This window comes from Dioscorea cayenensis, chromosome 15 (assembly GCF_009730915.1).
Source record: "Dioscorea cayenensis subsp. rotundata cultivar TDr96_F1 chromosome 15, TDr96_F1_v2_PseudoChromosome.rev07_lg8_w22 25.fasta, whole genome shotgun sequence".
Taxonomy (NCBI): domain Eukaryota; kingdom Viridiplantae; phylum Streptophyta; class Magnoliopsida; order Dioscoreales; family Dioscoreaceae; genus Dioscorea; species Dioscorea cayenensis.
The window spans coordinates 9,865,794-9,884,536 of record NC_052485.1 but is presented as its reverse complement, the minus strand read 5'-3'; the positions used below and the strand labels follow the sequence as shown (position 1 = coordinate 9,884,536).

The 18,743-nt window shown below is 35.5% G+C and overlaps 1 protein-coding gene across 1 annotated transcript; it reads right to left on the bottom strand.

Annotated features, from left to right (window-relative positions):
• Positions 1 to 9,260: 9,260 nt before the first annotated feature.
• Positions 9,261 to 18,485, bottom strand: LOC120277471 (signal recognition particle 54 kDa protein 2). Its single transcript, XM_039284330.1, has 9 exons — positions 18,255 to 18,485; positions 16,026 to 16,125; positions 14,255 to 14,408; positions 13,969 to 14,119; positions 13,736 to 13,884; positions 10,811 to 10,911; positions 10,564 to 10,721; positions 10,106 to 10,220; positions 9,261 to 9,958 (listed from the first exon to the last, which is right to left on the bottom strand). The coding sequence occupies exons 1-9, from the start codon at positions 18,483 to 18,485 to the stop codon at positions 9,615 to 9,617; spliced, it is 1,503 nt and encodes a 500-aa protein (XP_039140264.1). The 3' UTR covers positions 9,261 to 9,614.
• Positions 18,486 to 18,743: the final 258 nt, after the last annotated feature.

Sequence of the window (18,743 nt, the reverse complement as noted above, 5' to 3'; positions counted from 1 at the left end):
TAATAACTAAAGGTAAATTGATGTTTGAACTACAAGGCACCATATCAATTCACATCTCATTTATTTATATTCATTTTGCAAGCTTATTTTCAACTTTCAATGTCATGCATGCTCAAGAGAACAATGGAGGTAAAATTACTATTGTGTATCATGACAAATTGCATGAATATCTTATACTAGTGTATGATGATTTCCAGGGTTACATTCTGAGTATCAAAACCTTGGAAGGTACATTGATATTTTTGTGTTATTTGGATTACGATTAGGTAATGACTTATGATGATTCTAAGAATCTTTATGGATTATAAGTCTCGATTATGTAGTTTTTTATAAAATAAATTAAAATTATATAGTTTACCATTGAAATGGTAATCACATGTCCATAAGTTTGTTTATTTTTTAATGGACGCCAAAGGAATTTGACAAAGAAATTGTAGATAAATGCAGTCACAAGGTAGACAAGAATTCTATTAACCAAGATGAATTATGGGATGAGATAGCCATCGAGAGTCATAACAGAGTGGTAGGAAAGGGTAATATTGTTTGGCAGATGTCTTCTATCAATTATAAGCCATTCTTGGAATCTTCTAAATCAACTGAACAACTTCGCGATAGAGTTAAGGAATTGGAGGCGGAGCTTGATAGGTCTCGAGATGAGGCTGCTGATCGGTTATAGACTAAGTTGGCTCATCGCGAGTTATTTGAATCATTGTTGCTTACTTCACTTCATGGGCAAGGTATTGACCTTTCTAGCATGCCTATTGTTGCTCGCATACCACATGCCCCTCGAGCATCAACGGGAGAGTCACAAACACATGCCAATGAGCACTCTCCAATGTCGAAGAGAGTTCATATTTCTTCGTCTATTGATAATTCTCTTGAAGACTTAGAGGATGATGTAGAGGGTTTATGATGATGTGCATGGTTTATGTTAGAGTTTTGTGGAGTTATGTTAGTTTGGACCTAATTGTTGTAATGCTATGATTATAATAACATTTTTGCTTATTTTACAAATATTGTAATATATTTTGATGAAATTAAGTGAAGGTTCTAATATCGAATAAATCCATTTGTAATTTATTTTATTTTTTCAAATAAAATTTTGCCAAATTTCGTGAAAAAAAAATATCCTAACTAAATTTAAAACAGTGCCAAAAAACATGACAAAAAATGTGTCCGATCATGTTAAATTTAAAATAGTGACAAAAATGTGCCAAATGTAACCATGCTAAAAATCATGACAAAAGCAGTCGTGCCACAAACCATGACAAAATCAACTGCGCTAATAATCGTGACAACTTTGATTGTGACAAAAACCATGATAAATGAAATCGTGCCAAATAACCTTGCCAAATGAAAATATGGCAAATAAGATGCCAAAAAGCCGTGCCTAAAACCATGACAAAATTGGCACGGTCTAGTAAAATCATGACAAAATTTGGCATGGTTTTACTATTCTGTGACAAATTATATTTGACACGCATGCTATAGGCACGATTATTGTTCTGTGCCAAAATTAGTTTGTCATGGTTTTTTTGGCTCATTTTTGTGCCAAAACTGTCGTGTCAAATTCCTATTTTTCTTGTAGTGTATGTAGCAATGATAAGTAGGTGGTGAACTCAACTTATGTGGCGAACCCATATATTGCTGAACAACAAGGTTCAGTAATGGCCTCAACTAATCCAAATCGGCAGGCAACCATACTCGATGATGCCTATGACCTTATAGGGGATAAAGCTCAAATGGTGGCGATATTGGTTAAAGAGATCATAGCTCAAGTTATCGACAAACATGATCGATAGGAGTGTTTAGTTGATAATGGACAGATTATCACCATTGCTAACCAGGTATCTGATGGTTGGGAAGCTACTACATAAGCACCGAGTGTTGTCCAAGATTTCGCTTGTCGGGTACACTCCGAACTTGAGCAAGCAGCACATATGATAGAAGAGATCATTGCCCTTTAGCGCTTAGTAGGTATTTGTGAGGGTCACTGTCCGTTAGGTACAAATATTAAAAAGTTCCCATCTATAGCTTATACACTTAATGGTATTGATCGACTAACCTCTAGATATTAACAGGTCAAAAAGTCAACTAAATAGGTAGCTTAAGCACTCTCTGTAAAACAGCAAGTCATAAGCTTCAACCAACTCATGGTTGGTGAATAGCTTAAGAACGAAAAAGGCATCTCCTGAGGAAATTCCACGATCAAGGAACGTGGGATGTTATCTAGAAGCACGAAGGAGTGCAGTACCTGCTAGGCCGGATTGCCAAACTTATGCTCAGTTAAAAGGTCGAGGACGATGTGATGGATATCTTCTCTATCTCTAGAGGTCGGCCATCATGGTGAAAAAGTACATGCCTACAACATATCATATGAGTGTGGATGTTTGCGGTGGCAAGTTCTTGTGGGATTCGTCTTTCTTGGGTATGATGGAGCACATGTTAGGCACAAATGTAGTTGTCAAACTTGTCTTAGTCCCCATTGTTAGCAATGACCATTGGTACCTTCTGGCGATGGACAAGTGGTAGAAGTAGCATATGCACTACTCATCGTCTTAGAAAAGTCCCAACTACATTGACGGCTTTGGAAATGGTACAACATTCTTCACTCATCACTTTTTTCGAGTATAAACCTATTAGAACAATTTTAACTACTCTATTGCATTTACAAATGTAATGGCAAGGGTTTAATAAGTATATAATTGAAGTTATGAAGTAATTAAAGACTAGGATGTTGTCGTTTATGAAGGATAGAAAATGTCCCTAGTAACCACCGGAATCCAATAATTACAACACCTACGTAATGTTGTTCGCAAAGTTATTGATGTTTAAGCAACATCTTAGCCTAAAAAGGGCTAATGTGCTGGTGTTGTGACTTACATACCTATACCGATTACTACTGGACACAAGTCTTGGGAGCAACTGATGATATCAACACCTAATAACATATACACAGAGCCGGATGTAGGTGCTTAGTGCTGTGTTTTTTTTCTTTCCCTTGAAGTGATTGTGCAACTCCAAGTGCAACCACATATAATTTTGTGGTTTTCTTATAACCAATATAGAGGTATAAAAGTTGATCTATGATTATCTATGTGATCCATAACCATGTATTACCAACATATATATGTAATGAAAAAAGCTACTGTATTAGCTAAGAATGTTATAAATTTACTAATAAAATTGATAAGTGCTATATCATACAAATTCTAGTACTATCTTATGCACTTAAAGTTGTCCTCAAAAGTGTTTTTATGAGTGATTTGGTGCTTAGTTTGTTCCATTTATACTTTCAGGCCAATATAAACACAACTCGATCTAAAGCATGAAATTGATAGTGAAAAGAAGCCAAAAAAATATTAAAAAAATAAATTGGCAAAGTACACACCAATGTATTTGCTTGTGTACCTCTCAAGCATTGGCAAAGAGGAATTTTCAGAGAAATATATGGACCGTGTACACGCCTGTGTACATGGCCGTGTACTCCCTAGCTCGAGTACAACAAGAATCCAAAGAAATACATGGGCGAACTACATGCCCGTGTGCATGCCGATGTAAATCTCAAGATTGAGTAGCAGATTTTCCAGAGAAGTACATGGCAGTCCTCGAACTACATGCATGTGTACATACCCGTGTAACCCCAGAATGGATGTTTTTGAAGTTTCCAGAGAGTTACAAGGGCAAAGTATATGCCCATGTACTTGCTTATATACTTACCCGAATTCTGGGGATATAAAAGGAAAGCTAAAAAAGAGAAAATGGGACTGGCTTTTGGGATTCACTTGGAATAGAATGATGGCGAGGAAAAAGAAGAAGATGGAGTTTGAAGGAGTTGCCATAGGAACGATCCTTGGTAATGATATCGTCTCACATCAATTACCATTGTTGAAGACATTAGAAGGGGGTTCTTTCTTCATAAAGTTTGTTCTAGTGCGTTGTTTTCTTTGTTTTGAGATGATCATTACCCCAATGGAAGGCTAGCTTCCTTGGGTGTTCGGATTTGATGTAGCTTAGGATATTTTCACTTTCATATTGTTTTTAATATATATAGTCTTTGTTGGATTCATCTATGTTCTTATCTTGTTGAATGAGCGTAACGCGAGTGGCTAAGTCATTGTGATTGCGTGATTGATATCGAAAGATTCATTTCGTTAAGATCATCCATAAATGAAGGGAATCAATAGCGCGCACTAGAGATAGGCCGCTTTGGCTCTTTTGGTTAGAATCGTTGTAGCAAAACTCGGATTTTTTATTAGGGGTTTCCTAAATCTCATTGCAATTGTATGAAAGCAGAATTTAAAGAGATTTAATTCTACCATAGTATAGGATTAGGTATTGAGATGTCTCGAGAGACCACTTGATATATTCTTGACTCCTCTTGGTCCAACAACACTTAGGCCTAATCTATGTTAATTGCAATTACTTTATTTTAGTAACCCCAAGTGAAATCTTATCCGGACACCTCTTTCATTCAATTGGTTAAACACTTCTTCGAGACGTTGATCTTAGTTCTTAGAAATTTTGAATTTTAATTTCACAATTCACTTCTCTATAACTTGATTTCTAGATGAACGAGGATAGAGTTAGTACAAGTGATTTTTAGTCCCTGTAGATACAACAACCTTACTCATGCAATCACTATTACTTAATGACATGTACACTTGCAGATTAGTGCATTACAAACCTAGGCATAAAAAATGGCACCCCAGTAGTTAGACTTGCAAATTAATTTCCTTCTTCTGGAATTAGAACCTCATTATCAAGTACGAACAAGAATGCTCTGAGAACCACTAGTTAATGCATAGTTGAACCATGTCTTCAAAAGAATGTCATGTGCTGAGTGCCTTATGTTTTTTTATGCTATCAATGCAAGTGCATGCCTACTATTTGGTGATGACAATATTATGTGAACATTTGTTAAGGACTGCGCTAGTGCAGTGGTTGCAGTGCAATGGTTTTATGTCAAAACACCTTACAACTCGATTACCTTACATCGTGGTCAGTCAGGCCTCTTCTTCATCACTTTCAGCGACATCTGAATGTCATCTTCAACAGGTGTCAGCCTGTCAGTATTTGGTATTGGGTAAATGGTTGCTTCATAATAAGCCCAACATAACTCAATTGTGAAGTAGCACTCTACGTAGGAATAGATTTTATGTTGGTTGGTAAAATTGTGGCATAAGCATGCTTGTAGGGAAGGTCATAGACTTTCCACTGTCTATAAGAATGTATGTGCTCTTCCAAATTAATGATGTAACTCTGGTCATTGACTACCTCAAAATGCACACCATTCAATCTCTTGACACTGAGGAATCTAGCTACTATGATAATATCTTCTAGTTTTCTGTGTATTATCAGACACAAATGAGTCTCCCATTTTTTTAATTACTCCCAATGATTCCATAATATTGTCATCATTATGAATTTATTGCGAATGAAAAATGTTAGATGAAGACATGATAATGAAAACCACCGACCCTATTGTGGTGTACACTAAAGGGGTAGTAGTTATATGTCGATAGTCTTTCAAATAAGGTTAATGCAGCAAATTGCTGGGTTCAGTAGGTTTGCCGGCTAGCCGGCAGAAACCCATCTTATCATTTCAATCATCATTATTATGGGGAGCATTCTCGCATCCTGAATCCATGTTGTTGTGGAACAAATAGTTGCACCACTATTGCTAGTTGGACTTCTTTGTAAACCACTTATAAGCATGCTCTGAAGCATCGTGCAGTTTAGCCACACTGGCATTATACTTTGACTACATAAGTGAGAAAGTTATTCTTTTCAACAACCACACAGTTTTCCCTCAAAGGTTTAGATGTATTTGCCAACACTTTGTTGAAGTTGGAGTTTAGATGTCAGAGGCAATAAACATCAGGAAAACTAGGGAAAATGGTCTCAATGGCATTGATGAGGCCTTTTGATCCGTCAAAGACAAACATGATGGTTTTCTTATACCTAGCATAGCCTCCATGTAGCACCGCCTTAACATCTCCATAAACAATGTACAATTGTTGTTTGTCTTATTGTCGACTATGGAGAACATGACATGGAACTATGCATTGCTCCAATCCTTCACAATTGCGACTAGCAGTGTTCCTTCGTACCTTCCAAGCAAGTATGTGCTGTCCAATCTTGTTATCTAGCTAGGAACAAAGTATCAATGAGTGCCAAATCAATTAAATATAAGAATGGAAAAAAATCAAAATCATAAGTTAAGGGTTGAGAAATCAATAGGAGAAGGTGTTTGAATAAGAACTCACTTAGGAATTTAGAGTTAAAATAATTGCAATTAAATATAGTTAAACCCTAGTATTGTTGGACCGAGGGATTTCATATATATATATATATATATATATATATATATATCGGGTGCTCTCTCAAGACTCCCCAATACCAAATTCCATGTTACGGTAGGATTGAATCTCTTCTAATCCTACATTCGCAAGATTGCATAGAGCCCTAGGAAATCCCTAATAGAAATCTGAGCCCTCGCTTCTCGACTCTAATCCAAAGAAATTACAAGTGGCCTATCTCTAGCACACACTCTTGATTCTCTTCATTTATGAATGATTTTACATGATAAATCTCTCGATCTCAATCACAAAATCAATATGAAATAGCCACTCTCATTATGCTAGATCAGCAATATAAAGACATAGATGAACCCAACAAGCCGAAAGAAATCTATATTAAAAGCAATATCAAAATGAAATTATCCCAAGCTACATCAATCCCGACACCTAAGGAAGTTAGTCCTCCATGGGGTCAATGTTCAAATCAAAGTAATGATAATAAAACTCTAAAACACTATTTATGGAAGAAGAAACCCCTTCTCAATATCTTCAATGCAGGAATAGATGTGAGCCGATATCGTCACCCTTGGATCGTCACTCCGGAGACCCCTTCTAACTTCTCCTTCTTCCTTAGATTTGCTTCGAAACCCTAGCCATCAACCCTCAGTCACTTTCCCAAAATCAGATCTCCAAATAATTTTTTCAGCTTTCTATTTATATCCCCAAGAATCTGGACATTACACAGGTAAGTACTTTGCCCATGTAGATCTCTAGATGAATCAAGAACTCAATTCCTGGGGTATACAGTTAGGTGTACACGACCTTGTATCTCTTTGTCTGGTCATGTATATCTCTAGATGATCTTCTCTTCAGTTCTTGAGATGCACGGGTGTGTGATTCTCTTTAGCTAGTGTTCTCCTCTTTATCATATTATTTAAAATCCTAGATGTATATGGGCATGTATATCATTTACATGGCCGTGTTCTTCTCGAAAGGATTTGTGTTTGGGGAGTGCATGGCTATGTGAATAACATGTGTATTTCTCTAGATGCTCATCTTGCCAATGTCTGAAGTGTACACGAGCAAGTACACAGGCGTGCACCTTGCCGGTGTATTTATTTGTTTGTTGCTTTTGGCCCCGTTTTGCTCTTGATTTCATTTTTTTGGATTTTGTTGTGCTTCTTTTGTCTTGAAAGCATAAATGGAACAAACTAAATACCGATTATCCATTAAAAACACTCTTGAAGACCACTAAAGTGCACAAGATGATCAATATGATATGTATAATATAGTACTTATCATAGTATCCAAATTGTGGTGGTACATGTCCATTGAAGACAATCTTGAAATATAAACAAATGTTGGCTACAATAACATCCTACATAAACCTCTCTAGACCCTTGGACAAAGTTAACACTGAGGACATCATCTAGAGAGTTGCAGTACATATCATCTTGTCTAGACAATCATGAAAGCTTAACTACTATTGGCTATGTTGACTGCTTACATAGACCTTGCCAAACCTTGGATGAAGTCAACGCGATGACTGAATCAATTGAGCATTTGTCTAGGTAAATGTAAAATATAATGTCATGTGCAAACCTTGCTAGTCGGCCTAGACGGAGTCAACATGATAACAATGCCCAAAGAATAGCAATGCACGTGCATTCATGAAATTATATAGTTTGAATAGTTGCATTGACCTTCTATTCAAACATGATAACAACATCTAGAGAACAGTTGCATGCCCAAAGATCAGCCTATTCAAACAAATTGTGTATTGATATTAGATAGCTGAACAACTAATAATGCTAACAACCAAGATCTTACCCACTAGGAATACAAGCTTGACTACTTTTACAATTTATGCATAAATTGCAAATTGGACACAATCAGATAATGGAATTTTATACCGTGAATGATGCGGGCAAAGGTCTTTCCAATGCACCCCCCATGTAATCGACCTACATCTCCACGAGTTGCTTCTTATATAAATTGTGAACTGTGCATATCATACATAAGTCACCCTCACTTGTAACACAATAAGTAGTCTTGTTCTCATCGAGGATGATATACTTCCTCTTAATAGAGTTTGAGTGTAGGCCTTAGCTGGCACAGATGCTCTTTAGTACTGATTGCCATGGTGAAACTATAGTAAAGTTCACAGTGAGATGTTCTCTATGCTTTCTCACTACGTTATTGAAGGAATCCATCAAATAGCTCAAAAATTGAAGCGGAAGCACAATTGTGAATGAGTGTGATGATCAGGGTGAGGTCCAAGATAGCCACTAAGCACCCTTAATCAGATGAAGCATCCACATTTGGTGGAAATTTTTCCCACTAAAAACATAGACTAAGGGATTGCATTCAATAACAAATTGTAAAATGTCTATTAGATGTTTGCAGAAACTATAAAGTCATCTAGACGTCTATTAGATGTTTGCAGGAACTATAAAGTCATCTAGATAAAAAGCAAAGCTTTTACCGTCAATAGGAAAGTTAAAAGCTCTTATTAGTTAGTACAAACTATTGAGGGATTGTACAGTAATTTTCCTTTATTTAATTTATCATCCAAAGAAACAACTAATGGTTCCACATCACAAACAAAATAAATAAATAAAAGTAAAATAAATAAAGAAACACAATCCGGTTTAGACTAATTTTGGCCTTAATTTTTGGTAGTTAATTCATTCAATTTAGTATCATGATCTGAAACTTCAAAGCTGAACTGATAACAGAAAACAGCACGAATAAAACATAAACAAATGAACACTTTTTTTTGTTCTATTTTTTAATAAACCGGCCTGTGCAACATTTTAGTTTTGACCCAAATATGCACAACCCTGGAAAAAACAATTTGCAGGACACATTTAAAAAAAAAAAAAGGAAAGAAAAAAAAAGACAGCGACGATGACAACAACAACAACTACTCTAAAAGTATGCTCTGAACGCCAGAAATGAAAATTTAAAAACCAAATGGCTGTTATTCCTCTTGCCAAAATATCATTTTTCCTCTCAATAACCAGAACTATGACACTTTTTCTGAGATACAAGCTCCTGATTCATCACTATAATTATACGAGCTGAAATCTAAACAGTTAAAACAAGAAGAAAAAAAAAAGGGTTGACTAGTTGCATCATATTTCTGCAACAATCAAACACATACGTGTATCAGCCTAGCCATGGGATGAACTTGCTGGTAATCTTAGAAAGCATTTTGAGCATAGGTTATAGGGGCATCCTTGGATGTTACAGAGATTTTGGCAATCCTACCGCAAACGGCTCAGGACTGTTGTTCAATGTCTAGACATATTACCTATCTCCTCCGAACATACCACCTAGACCACCCATACCACCCATCATGTCCTTCGAACCCATCTGCTTCATCAGACTCTGCAGGCCACCCATCCCACCAATCTGCTTCAGCATCTGTGGAGGAAGCACCTTGCTCATGTGCTGCGCATTCATGTTTCGTGACAAAGCACTCATTTCGCCCTTCTTTGGGATTTTGAGGCCCTTCATCTTGCTCCAGATTTTGGCTAGGCGCTTGTACTCTTCAAACATATCCATAACGTCTCTGACAGGACGACCGGAGCCCCTGGCTATTCGCATGATTCGAGACTCATTCATAAGCTTAGGGTTTGTACTATCGAGCTCTGCATTAAGTATACATAATAACTTTCAGATTCAGCATTTTATAAGTCCATGAAACTAACAATGTTTAGCCATGAATATAAGTTTTGCCTTCAAATGAACTTCAAACAACATTCATATATATTACTTCAAAACACAAGTCGCAATACCTGCATTTGTCATGGAATCCATCATGTGAATGTACCTTTTGATCTTAGCCTGGCTTTCCTTCTCATGACCCTTGGGCATCAATTCTGCACTAAATCCAGGTAACATAGAAAATACCTGGGAATGAAATATTGTGCTTAGCATAAGTTAGAAAGAAAATTAATGCAGATCTTATCACATAAATAAGAGAGAATCTATGGTAGCAACGACAGATCTTTACCCATGGGGAAGATAATGCTTTCCTAAGAAAAAGAAAAGAAAGCCCTAAATCAAGATATAGGTAAAGAGCCAATGTGGGAAAAAAAAAATACTGAAGAGACTGTTAATTATCAGAATGCACATAATCAATACAGAACTCCTTTCCAAAATTTCAAGAGGGGCAAATAATTAGTGAATAATGCATAAAGATAATTATCACTGTGATCTAGATGAATAAATATAAGAATTCACTGAAGCATACCTGGCCAATAGGACCCATTTTGAGTATATTTTGAAATTGCTCATACATAAGCCGTAGAGTAAAACTACCCTCAGATAGTTTCTGCAGAAGCTCAGGCTGTTGATCAGTAGGGACGACTTCATGGATTTTATCCATAAATCCAGACCAGTCACCCATACCTAAAAAAGGAAGCATGTATGTTAGCAATTGCATATATGACTGCAATAACATTAGAAAAAAGGATGCAACAGAACAAGTAATAAATCACCTAACAGACGGCTGACAAATGGTTTGACATCAAAAACTTCGAATTCATCCATATGCTCTCCAGTACCTATAAAGATGACTGGACTTTTTGTGGCTGCAACCCTGCATATAAGAACCACCCAAAATGAACATGTTTAATAAGAACTTTTCTTGTTGAACAAAATTCTTAATGTAGAACTCATATTGTTGACAAAAATAGACTAGAAATACACAAATAAACTGAATAGAGCATTACAGTAAATGCAAAGCATCAATAGCAAAGGAGGGAAAGGACAAAAAGTGCCAGACAGAATGGGCAGTCATATTAATCAGAGGAAATAGAAAGGAATGCCAAGATGTAAAATAAGCTTCCAAAGTCTTGACTTCCTCAAGGTGTTGACAGCTACCTAAAGCATTGATATCTAACCAAAGAAATATGACTTGATCCATTTTATTAAACTTGAAGATACAGGCAGTCACTATATGGAGTATTATTATTTTAGTCAGTCACACAGAAAGCCTTCCTTAGGTTCACCAGAATGAGATAAAAAACAACTTTCACATTTTAACATGCTAATTTTATTTCTTCAGAAGGAAAAGCTAGTCCTCTCTTTTATTTTCTAAACACAAAGCAAATTTATAAATACTAAAGCAGACTATTTAATACTGCACACTCTCAAGTCATCTTAATTCTTGAGCAATCAAGTTCCAATTCTGATTTTTGCTCTAGTACACAACTACGGAAGATTTTTTATTGCTTATTGTAAAATATTCTAGCATTAGAAGCAAGATCAATCATTCCCATCTTGGGTATAACCAAAATCAGTTCTGTCAAGGGCAGTCCATTTTTTTAACCCATATTTTAAAATCTAGCAGACAATAAATTTTGACTAGACATGGATGAATTATAGGAGCACAAAGGCAGTAACAAAAAGGAACTTCAAAATCAAAGCGTTGGAAAGTGTTATTGCATAGGTTTGCAACAATGATGGGGCTTCCAACAAAGTTAGCAGATGGTGTTCAGGTTGCGCTCATGTCTACACAGATTCAACACAATCAACTTACACTTGAAATAAACACAACATATTTATCAATCAGGCTAGGTTCCTCTACAATGAACATGATCCATTTGATAAAACCGTCGATAACACAAAACACATAACTGATTTGATAAATATGTTATGTTTACTAAACACACTTAACTCATGGCATTGCATGAACTTTTCTGTATCAATAAACAAGTCTCTGTCTAAACGAAATCCCTTAACCTGCCTTGGATCCCTGTGGCATGGTTTGCACATTGATAATTTAAAATCTATATTTAGTTCTACCTAAATAGGAATAATACTCTGAAAGCAAAATCCTTATACGCAATGCAGAGAAAAAAACCACTACAACTCAGATTAAATATCTATATTTGTCGAAGATATTAATTATAACCAAATTTAAATATTTTGTGGACCAAATGTTGATATATTTTGTGTATATCAAGTACTTATTTCATTTTAACTTGAAAAACAAACATGAAGTTACTCTTTTTAAACATTTGTATTCAATAAGGAATTATATTTATAAGAATAAAAATTCATAACTCCAATTAAGTTTATGAACTAGTATTTCATAAAATATTATAGAAAATTGGTAGTGTGCCCAATTAGCCTTTTGGTGTCTTCAATCATGCCACTACATTGAAGTAGTAATCTGACAACTGCCTCGTATATGCTTGCTAACTAAAGCATCATCCTAGGTAGTTGCATGTGCGCTTCAGTGGACATCTTTTATTTTCTTGAAGTGTTCAATTTAGAATATTTCACAATCAAAATTGCACTTTTATATTAACAAGCTGTCTGGAGAACTCTTTCATCTTTCACAACTTTTAGCTCCCAAATGATTACCATAATATATATCAAATATTATTGAAACATCCCAAAACATTGTTCCTCCTATTCATCAGTTTTGATAAAATTTCTAGAATGCCATGCCTACGAAATCCATCTCTAAGGGTGAAGATCAAATTCAAGCTTAATACTCAACTCAAGTACGCTTCAGGTCTAGGATTGAATTTGGTCAAAACATATATACCAAGATAGGAAAGCTTAATTCAATACCAGCAAGGCAACAAAATTGTGTCTAAAAGCTATTCTTCCAAAAATTCCTTTTGAACTGTACTATTATTACTCTGGTGACCATTTTCATTTGCCAAAACTTCCTAACTTCTCATGATAATTGTCAAATTGGCCTTCAGAGAAAAAGGTAAAGTTGTCCCATTACAAGGAGTGTGAGCTAATGAAAACTGAAAGCAAGACTAGTTTGATTTTTTTCCCCTATAATAACAAACAAGATTTTAAAAATACCATATTTGTTTTTAAGCAGTAATCTTACATCCTGGCATAGTGAATGTGTAAGACATCTATTCAACTAGATAACGCAATATCTAGATCTGGATCTGCACGCACTGAACAAATCCAGTTCTATGCACAAGTCCAGGAAGTCAAATTAAAATTAATGTGGTTTTAAATCAAATCCAAAAAAGATGGCCAGAAACATATGCAAATCCAACTGAACCTGAATTCAGCTTTAGCAGGATTTGAACTCAGCTGCTTTCAAATCAGGGTCGTATGAGGCTGCTTGATCATAGTTCACAAAAACACCAGATAGCTGGATGTGATGCAGCTTTCATAGTCAAATATAATAACTAAATCATACTGAAGCAAACATCACCAAACTTAATATTCAGCTCATGTTTAATGTATTCACCAAAAGGACAAAATAATATTCAAGCCAGACACCAGGACTCAAACATTTCAGTAAGTTCACATTATTTAAGCTTCCCAAGGCATATGCCCTCTTTCATTTATTTGAGTGAAAATAATTCCAAAAAGCAACAGAGCCTATATAAATCAAGACATGGTAAACACAACTAAAATTAAAATGAAAGCGTACTTACGCACTAAGGGCACCGCCTCCTTTAGCATGACCATCCATTTTGGTAACAATCACAGCTCCCACTGCAACACTTTGCTTGAATGCTTGTGCTTGATCAAATGCAGCTTGGCCAATACTGCTGTCCATGACAAATATCACAAGATCGGGTTTCTGGAATAACAGAAAGAATAATTAATTCTTCAAGTAAACACATTTAAACACAACACAACATTTTAATGAAAATAGCATATCTACCGTTGCTTCAGAAACTTGGCGCATTTCTTCAAATAGAGCAGCTTCCTGTTTGTGTCTTCCACTTGTGTCTACAATAATAAGATCACAGTTTTCTTGCTTAAACCTATCTACACCCTCAACAGCAATTTTTACAGGATCTGATTCTGTATAGCTGCAATGATGATAAAAGAAATTTCATGCATCAAATCAAACATCAGCTTAACTAATTACCTTCAGCATAGAGTTCAAGTTTTTGCATAATTTACACAATCACCATATATCTTTTTCCACAAAGAATATATAATACCTTCCATAGAATGGAATTTTAGCTTTAGTAGCATTTTGTTTCAGCTGATCAAAAGCACCTGCTCTGAATGTATCTGCACAAACCAACGCTGGCTTCCACCCTTTCTTTTGATGATAATATGCATATTTTGTACAGGTTGTAGTTTTTCCAGAACCTGTAAATATAGTTAAAATTGGAGAGTAACCAGTAAGCAGATTAAATTCACAAATAAGAAAAAAATAAATCAAAAAGCAAAAATTTTAACTTACATTTTTCAAAAAATAAAGAAAAAAGAAAGAAAAATTTAACTTCCAGAAAATCAAATGTATCAAGGTGCAAGGCAAATATTGGTGTATATGCTTAGACATAATATGATAAACATAAAATTATCATAGTAGGATGGAAGTGCCAAAGTCAATTACACAGCAGGTTGCAGATGATACTTTACAAATGCAAAAACGGATCTTTACTTTTATATAAAGGAGACTATGTGTTACCTTTACAAATGATAATAAAATAGATTTTGGGTGTTCCCACAGTCAAAGTTATTCATAATATTAAAGAAAGACCTATAAAATGTCCACTGAATCAAATCCTTTAACACATTACAAATATCAGTGGACAACCTAATTAACATTTAGAGTGGGCAAGTTAACTGTTAATAATGTGCACAGGAAATAGACAAGATATACTTCTAAGCTCTCTTGCATGAAATCCATTTGATTTTAGAACCAAAACTATGCTATCCAACATAAACATAACATACTTATGAGCTCTCTTAAATGCAACCATGTGTTTTTAGAGTCAAACTAAGTTACTAGATAATGACTTTAATCGAGGTGCCAAATTCTTTCTTGAGGAAACAAGAACAAAGCAATGCTCCAAATGTGCTTATGCCTTATCTATCTATATAAATATCCCGATTAGCTATATAAATATTGATCTTATGCTTTGCAAAGATTCACACAAATCTTGAGCATTTATCTCAAGCATTTTCTTTTTCCTTCAAACAGAAGATAGATTCTTACATTATCCAAAGGATTCATGAGGAATTCACCATGGGAGTAAAACCAACTATAAACTATCAATGTTTGCAAAACAGATCATGACATGGAAACTAGTATGCACAGTATTACTGTCAGTGTAATTAAAAGCGCTAGTCACCCTTTAAGGCGCTGAGACTTTTTATTGTTTGAGGCGAGAAGTGCCACAAAAGGCGTGAATGTTTTTAACACTTGTACCAAAGAAAATCACAGCACAAAGAATAATCATGAAAGTGCGAAATATGGAAGCTCAAAACTCCAAGGTCTACCAATGGGAGTCAAACTAAACAGTTTAGTAGACACTAACAAACACATTGACACATTCTTTTTATATACATCTAAAGGGTGACATCATTAATTTTCATTGTATTGGCTGGCCCAACTTTTAAATTCTCCAGTGTTATAAATGACTAACAGTAAACATAATCTCCTAAAGCTTCAAGTTTATCATATAAACACCTAATAATTTTGCAAGTGTTTCTAGGGTTTAAAACCATTGACCAATAGGGTAACACTTCAAAATATATATATATATATATCATGCTACTGCCAAACCACATGTTCTAATAGTTCTTAGTACCTCTCAACAAAAGCAGGAGGATATTCCACCAGATCAATTTAATTCTGAGAGGTTCAACATCAGAACAGCATATTTTCTCTTTAAATGTTAAGGCAATTTTCATATAATTGGGTTTTTATTTCATTTCATGAATAAGGATCATTTAGGTAAATATGTTTCTTAAACTTGCCTTGTAGACCCACAAACATGATAACACTCGTCTTCCCTTTCTTGGGTGTGAAGGAAGGCTTTCCCGGATCTAACATTTTGCATAACTCATTAAATATTGCCTGCAAAAGAAAAGCAAAAATGATTTATGGCAGCCAAAAACAAAAGTATGATAGAAACCAAATATTTTAAAAAATGTCATTTATACTGTCAATAAGGCAGCTTCTATTTCCTCAGCTGAGGCTAATGCATTAAATGATCTTTCCTCTTGCATATAAAAAATGGAAGTCCACAAAAAGCAAGGGATGCTCATTAATTATTTACATAAAGAAACATGAAAACATAGTCTTAATATTCCACCAAAACAAATTCAAGATAATTACAAAGAAAGTATAAAAAAGAGGAAATGAAAGAAAAATACCACAATGATAAGATAGAACCAAAGTTTCACTTCTGAAAATTATGAACTACCCAAACACAGGATGGCATAACACAAAATCCAAATTAATATAATATGAAAGCAAAGGGACATATGATATTAGATTACCAAAATAGTTGAGGGCAATCCAATATGCCATGTAAACCTCCTAATAATCATATGGTATTCAAGTTTAAATTGAATATGCTAGATTGCACAAGTATTGATAGAACCAAACAGACTAAGTTACAAATCACTCAGAAGCTAATTTTTTTTTTTTTTTTTCTCTTTTCTCTTGGTGGAAATAACTTGGGACTTGATGATTACATTGCAATTAAAAATATTAAGTCTATTACTAGCATTAAACAAAATTTCATAAAATATATGTAAAATAATCTATTCATTCGACAGATTTGTCTAAATCACCTAGTTGCCAGAAATGTGCCTGTAACATACAATTCATGGAAATCCATAAACAACAAACAGTACAAAGGCCTGATTGAAATTACAGAAACATGCCAGTGTATCTTAACAGGCCATGGTGCACTTGCTAAAGAACAAGCTCAATTGTTTGTTTAAGATATTTAATTATGCAAAAAATGGTGAAATACTTTATGATTGTTCTTCCTCTACATTTCCTTCATGTGCATATCCATGGCCAAAATGTCATACATGACACTTGATGGGAAATAAATGTTATTATCAATAATTAGGCCAACGGCAATGGTGGCTTAATACGACATGAAAGTTAGAACAAGGTCTACAAAGGAGAAGCCAACCACTATTACTGATGAGGTAAAATATTGCACCAATATGGCTGTTATCATGCATCTCCTCAATAAGGTCGACAACTAAATAGACCTCCAATTGCACAAAATTCTAGTGTTAACTGGCATCAAAAGTAAAGTTTGATGTATAGTTTATATTTTATATTTTATATTTTGATCCCCTCATAGACAGCCATATATTCTTCCTGATCGCAAAACAGTCTTCAGCAAAAGCACCTTTAGTACTAGGTACTGTTCCTAAGGTTTACTAATATGACGCCCTTACATAACAAGTTTAAAAAACACCACATGACTGAAAAGAAATTGTTTCGATTTACATATTTAATGCAAGAATCTATAGCATTGAGTTATGAAGATGCTCATCATTTACCATTCCCTGAACATGATCTGCTAATTAAGCGAGCAACATCAAGATAATAGATACTCATTGAGCAAGTAAAACTTTCACTAAAGGTTGGAAGAGACTAAAGTGATCACCCTCAACCCAATACCTACCAAGCAAGTAAGCAACCAACCCTACTCCTCATTGGGAATTTGACAACCTAAGGAGTCAATACCAGGTTCACCAAGGGACTAAAAACTCTCCAGCTAATTAATTATTGACACCCAAACCAATCAGCCCAGGCAATAATTTTCACTATTTTTTTTTTTAAAAAAAATTGTAACTCTAGAACACACTTTAAAATCCTGGACAGAGAAATGAAAAACATGAGGCAAAACGAAACTTTGACATTAACATCCAAATCCACATACCACATTACACATCACAACCGCAAAACTTCCCCAGCCACAACCCCTAAACTCCAGTATCAAAATTGCCTTTGACACCACACTTCAGGACTCCCAACCCTATGCGCTCAAGTCAGCACTTCAACAATAATCAAACAGAAACCTTCGCATCCACATCCACAAACAAACCTAGATCCACTCCAAACCCAACCCTAAACACCACCATCAAATATCCTTCCAAACATGCAAGACATCTCAACAATTTGGAACCCTAATTGCAATTCGAACACAGAGATTAAAAAAAAAAAAAATTCACCTGCTGGATGATGCGACGCTTGTTGTGGCCAGCCGCGAGGTCATCCAAATTGACGATGCGCTTGATATTGGACTGCATATCGCGCACCATCTTGAACTGAACATCAGCCTGCAGCAGCGCGCGAGAGATCTCGTTGAGGCACTCGCTGAGCACCTTCTCGTCGATGATCGTCGCGTTGCTCATTTGCTGCAGGGCGCGGGAGATGCTCCCGCCCAACTGTGCGAGCACCATCGTCGCCGATTATGGGTAGAACGCCGGCGAACGGAGGAGGAAGAGGAGAAGGACGAGGGTTTCGATCGCACGATTTCTCACCGCTGTTCCCAACAACGATACAAGGTTTCGCGAACTCCTTTTGGGGATATCATGGGACGGTTTGGTCCGGTTCGATTTCGGATCGGTCCGGTTTGAATTTCGAATCGGTTCTTGTGGCCCGGACCTACTTTTTGAATGAATGAGAAATTAGTTCAACTTTGAATTCACATGGAAGTA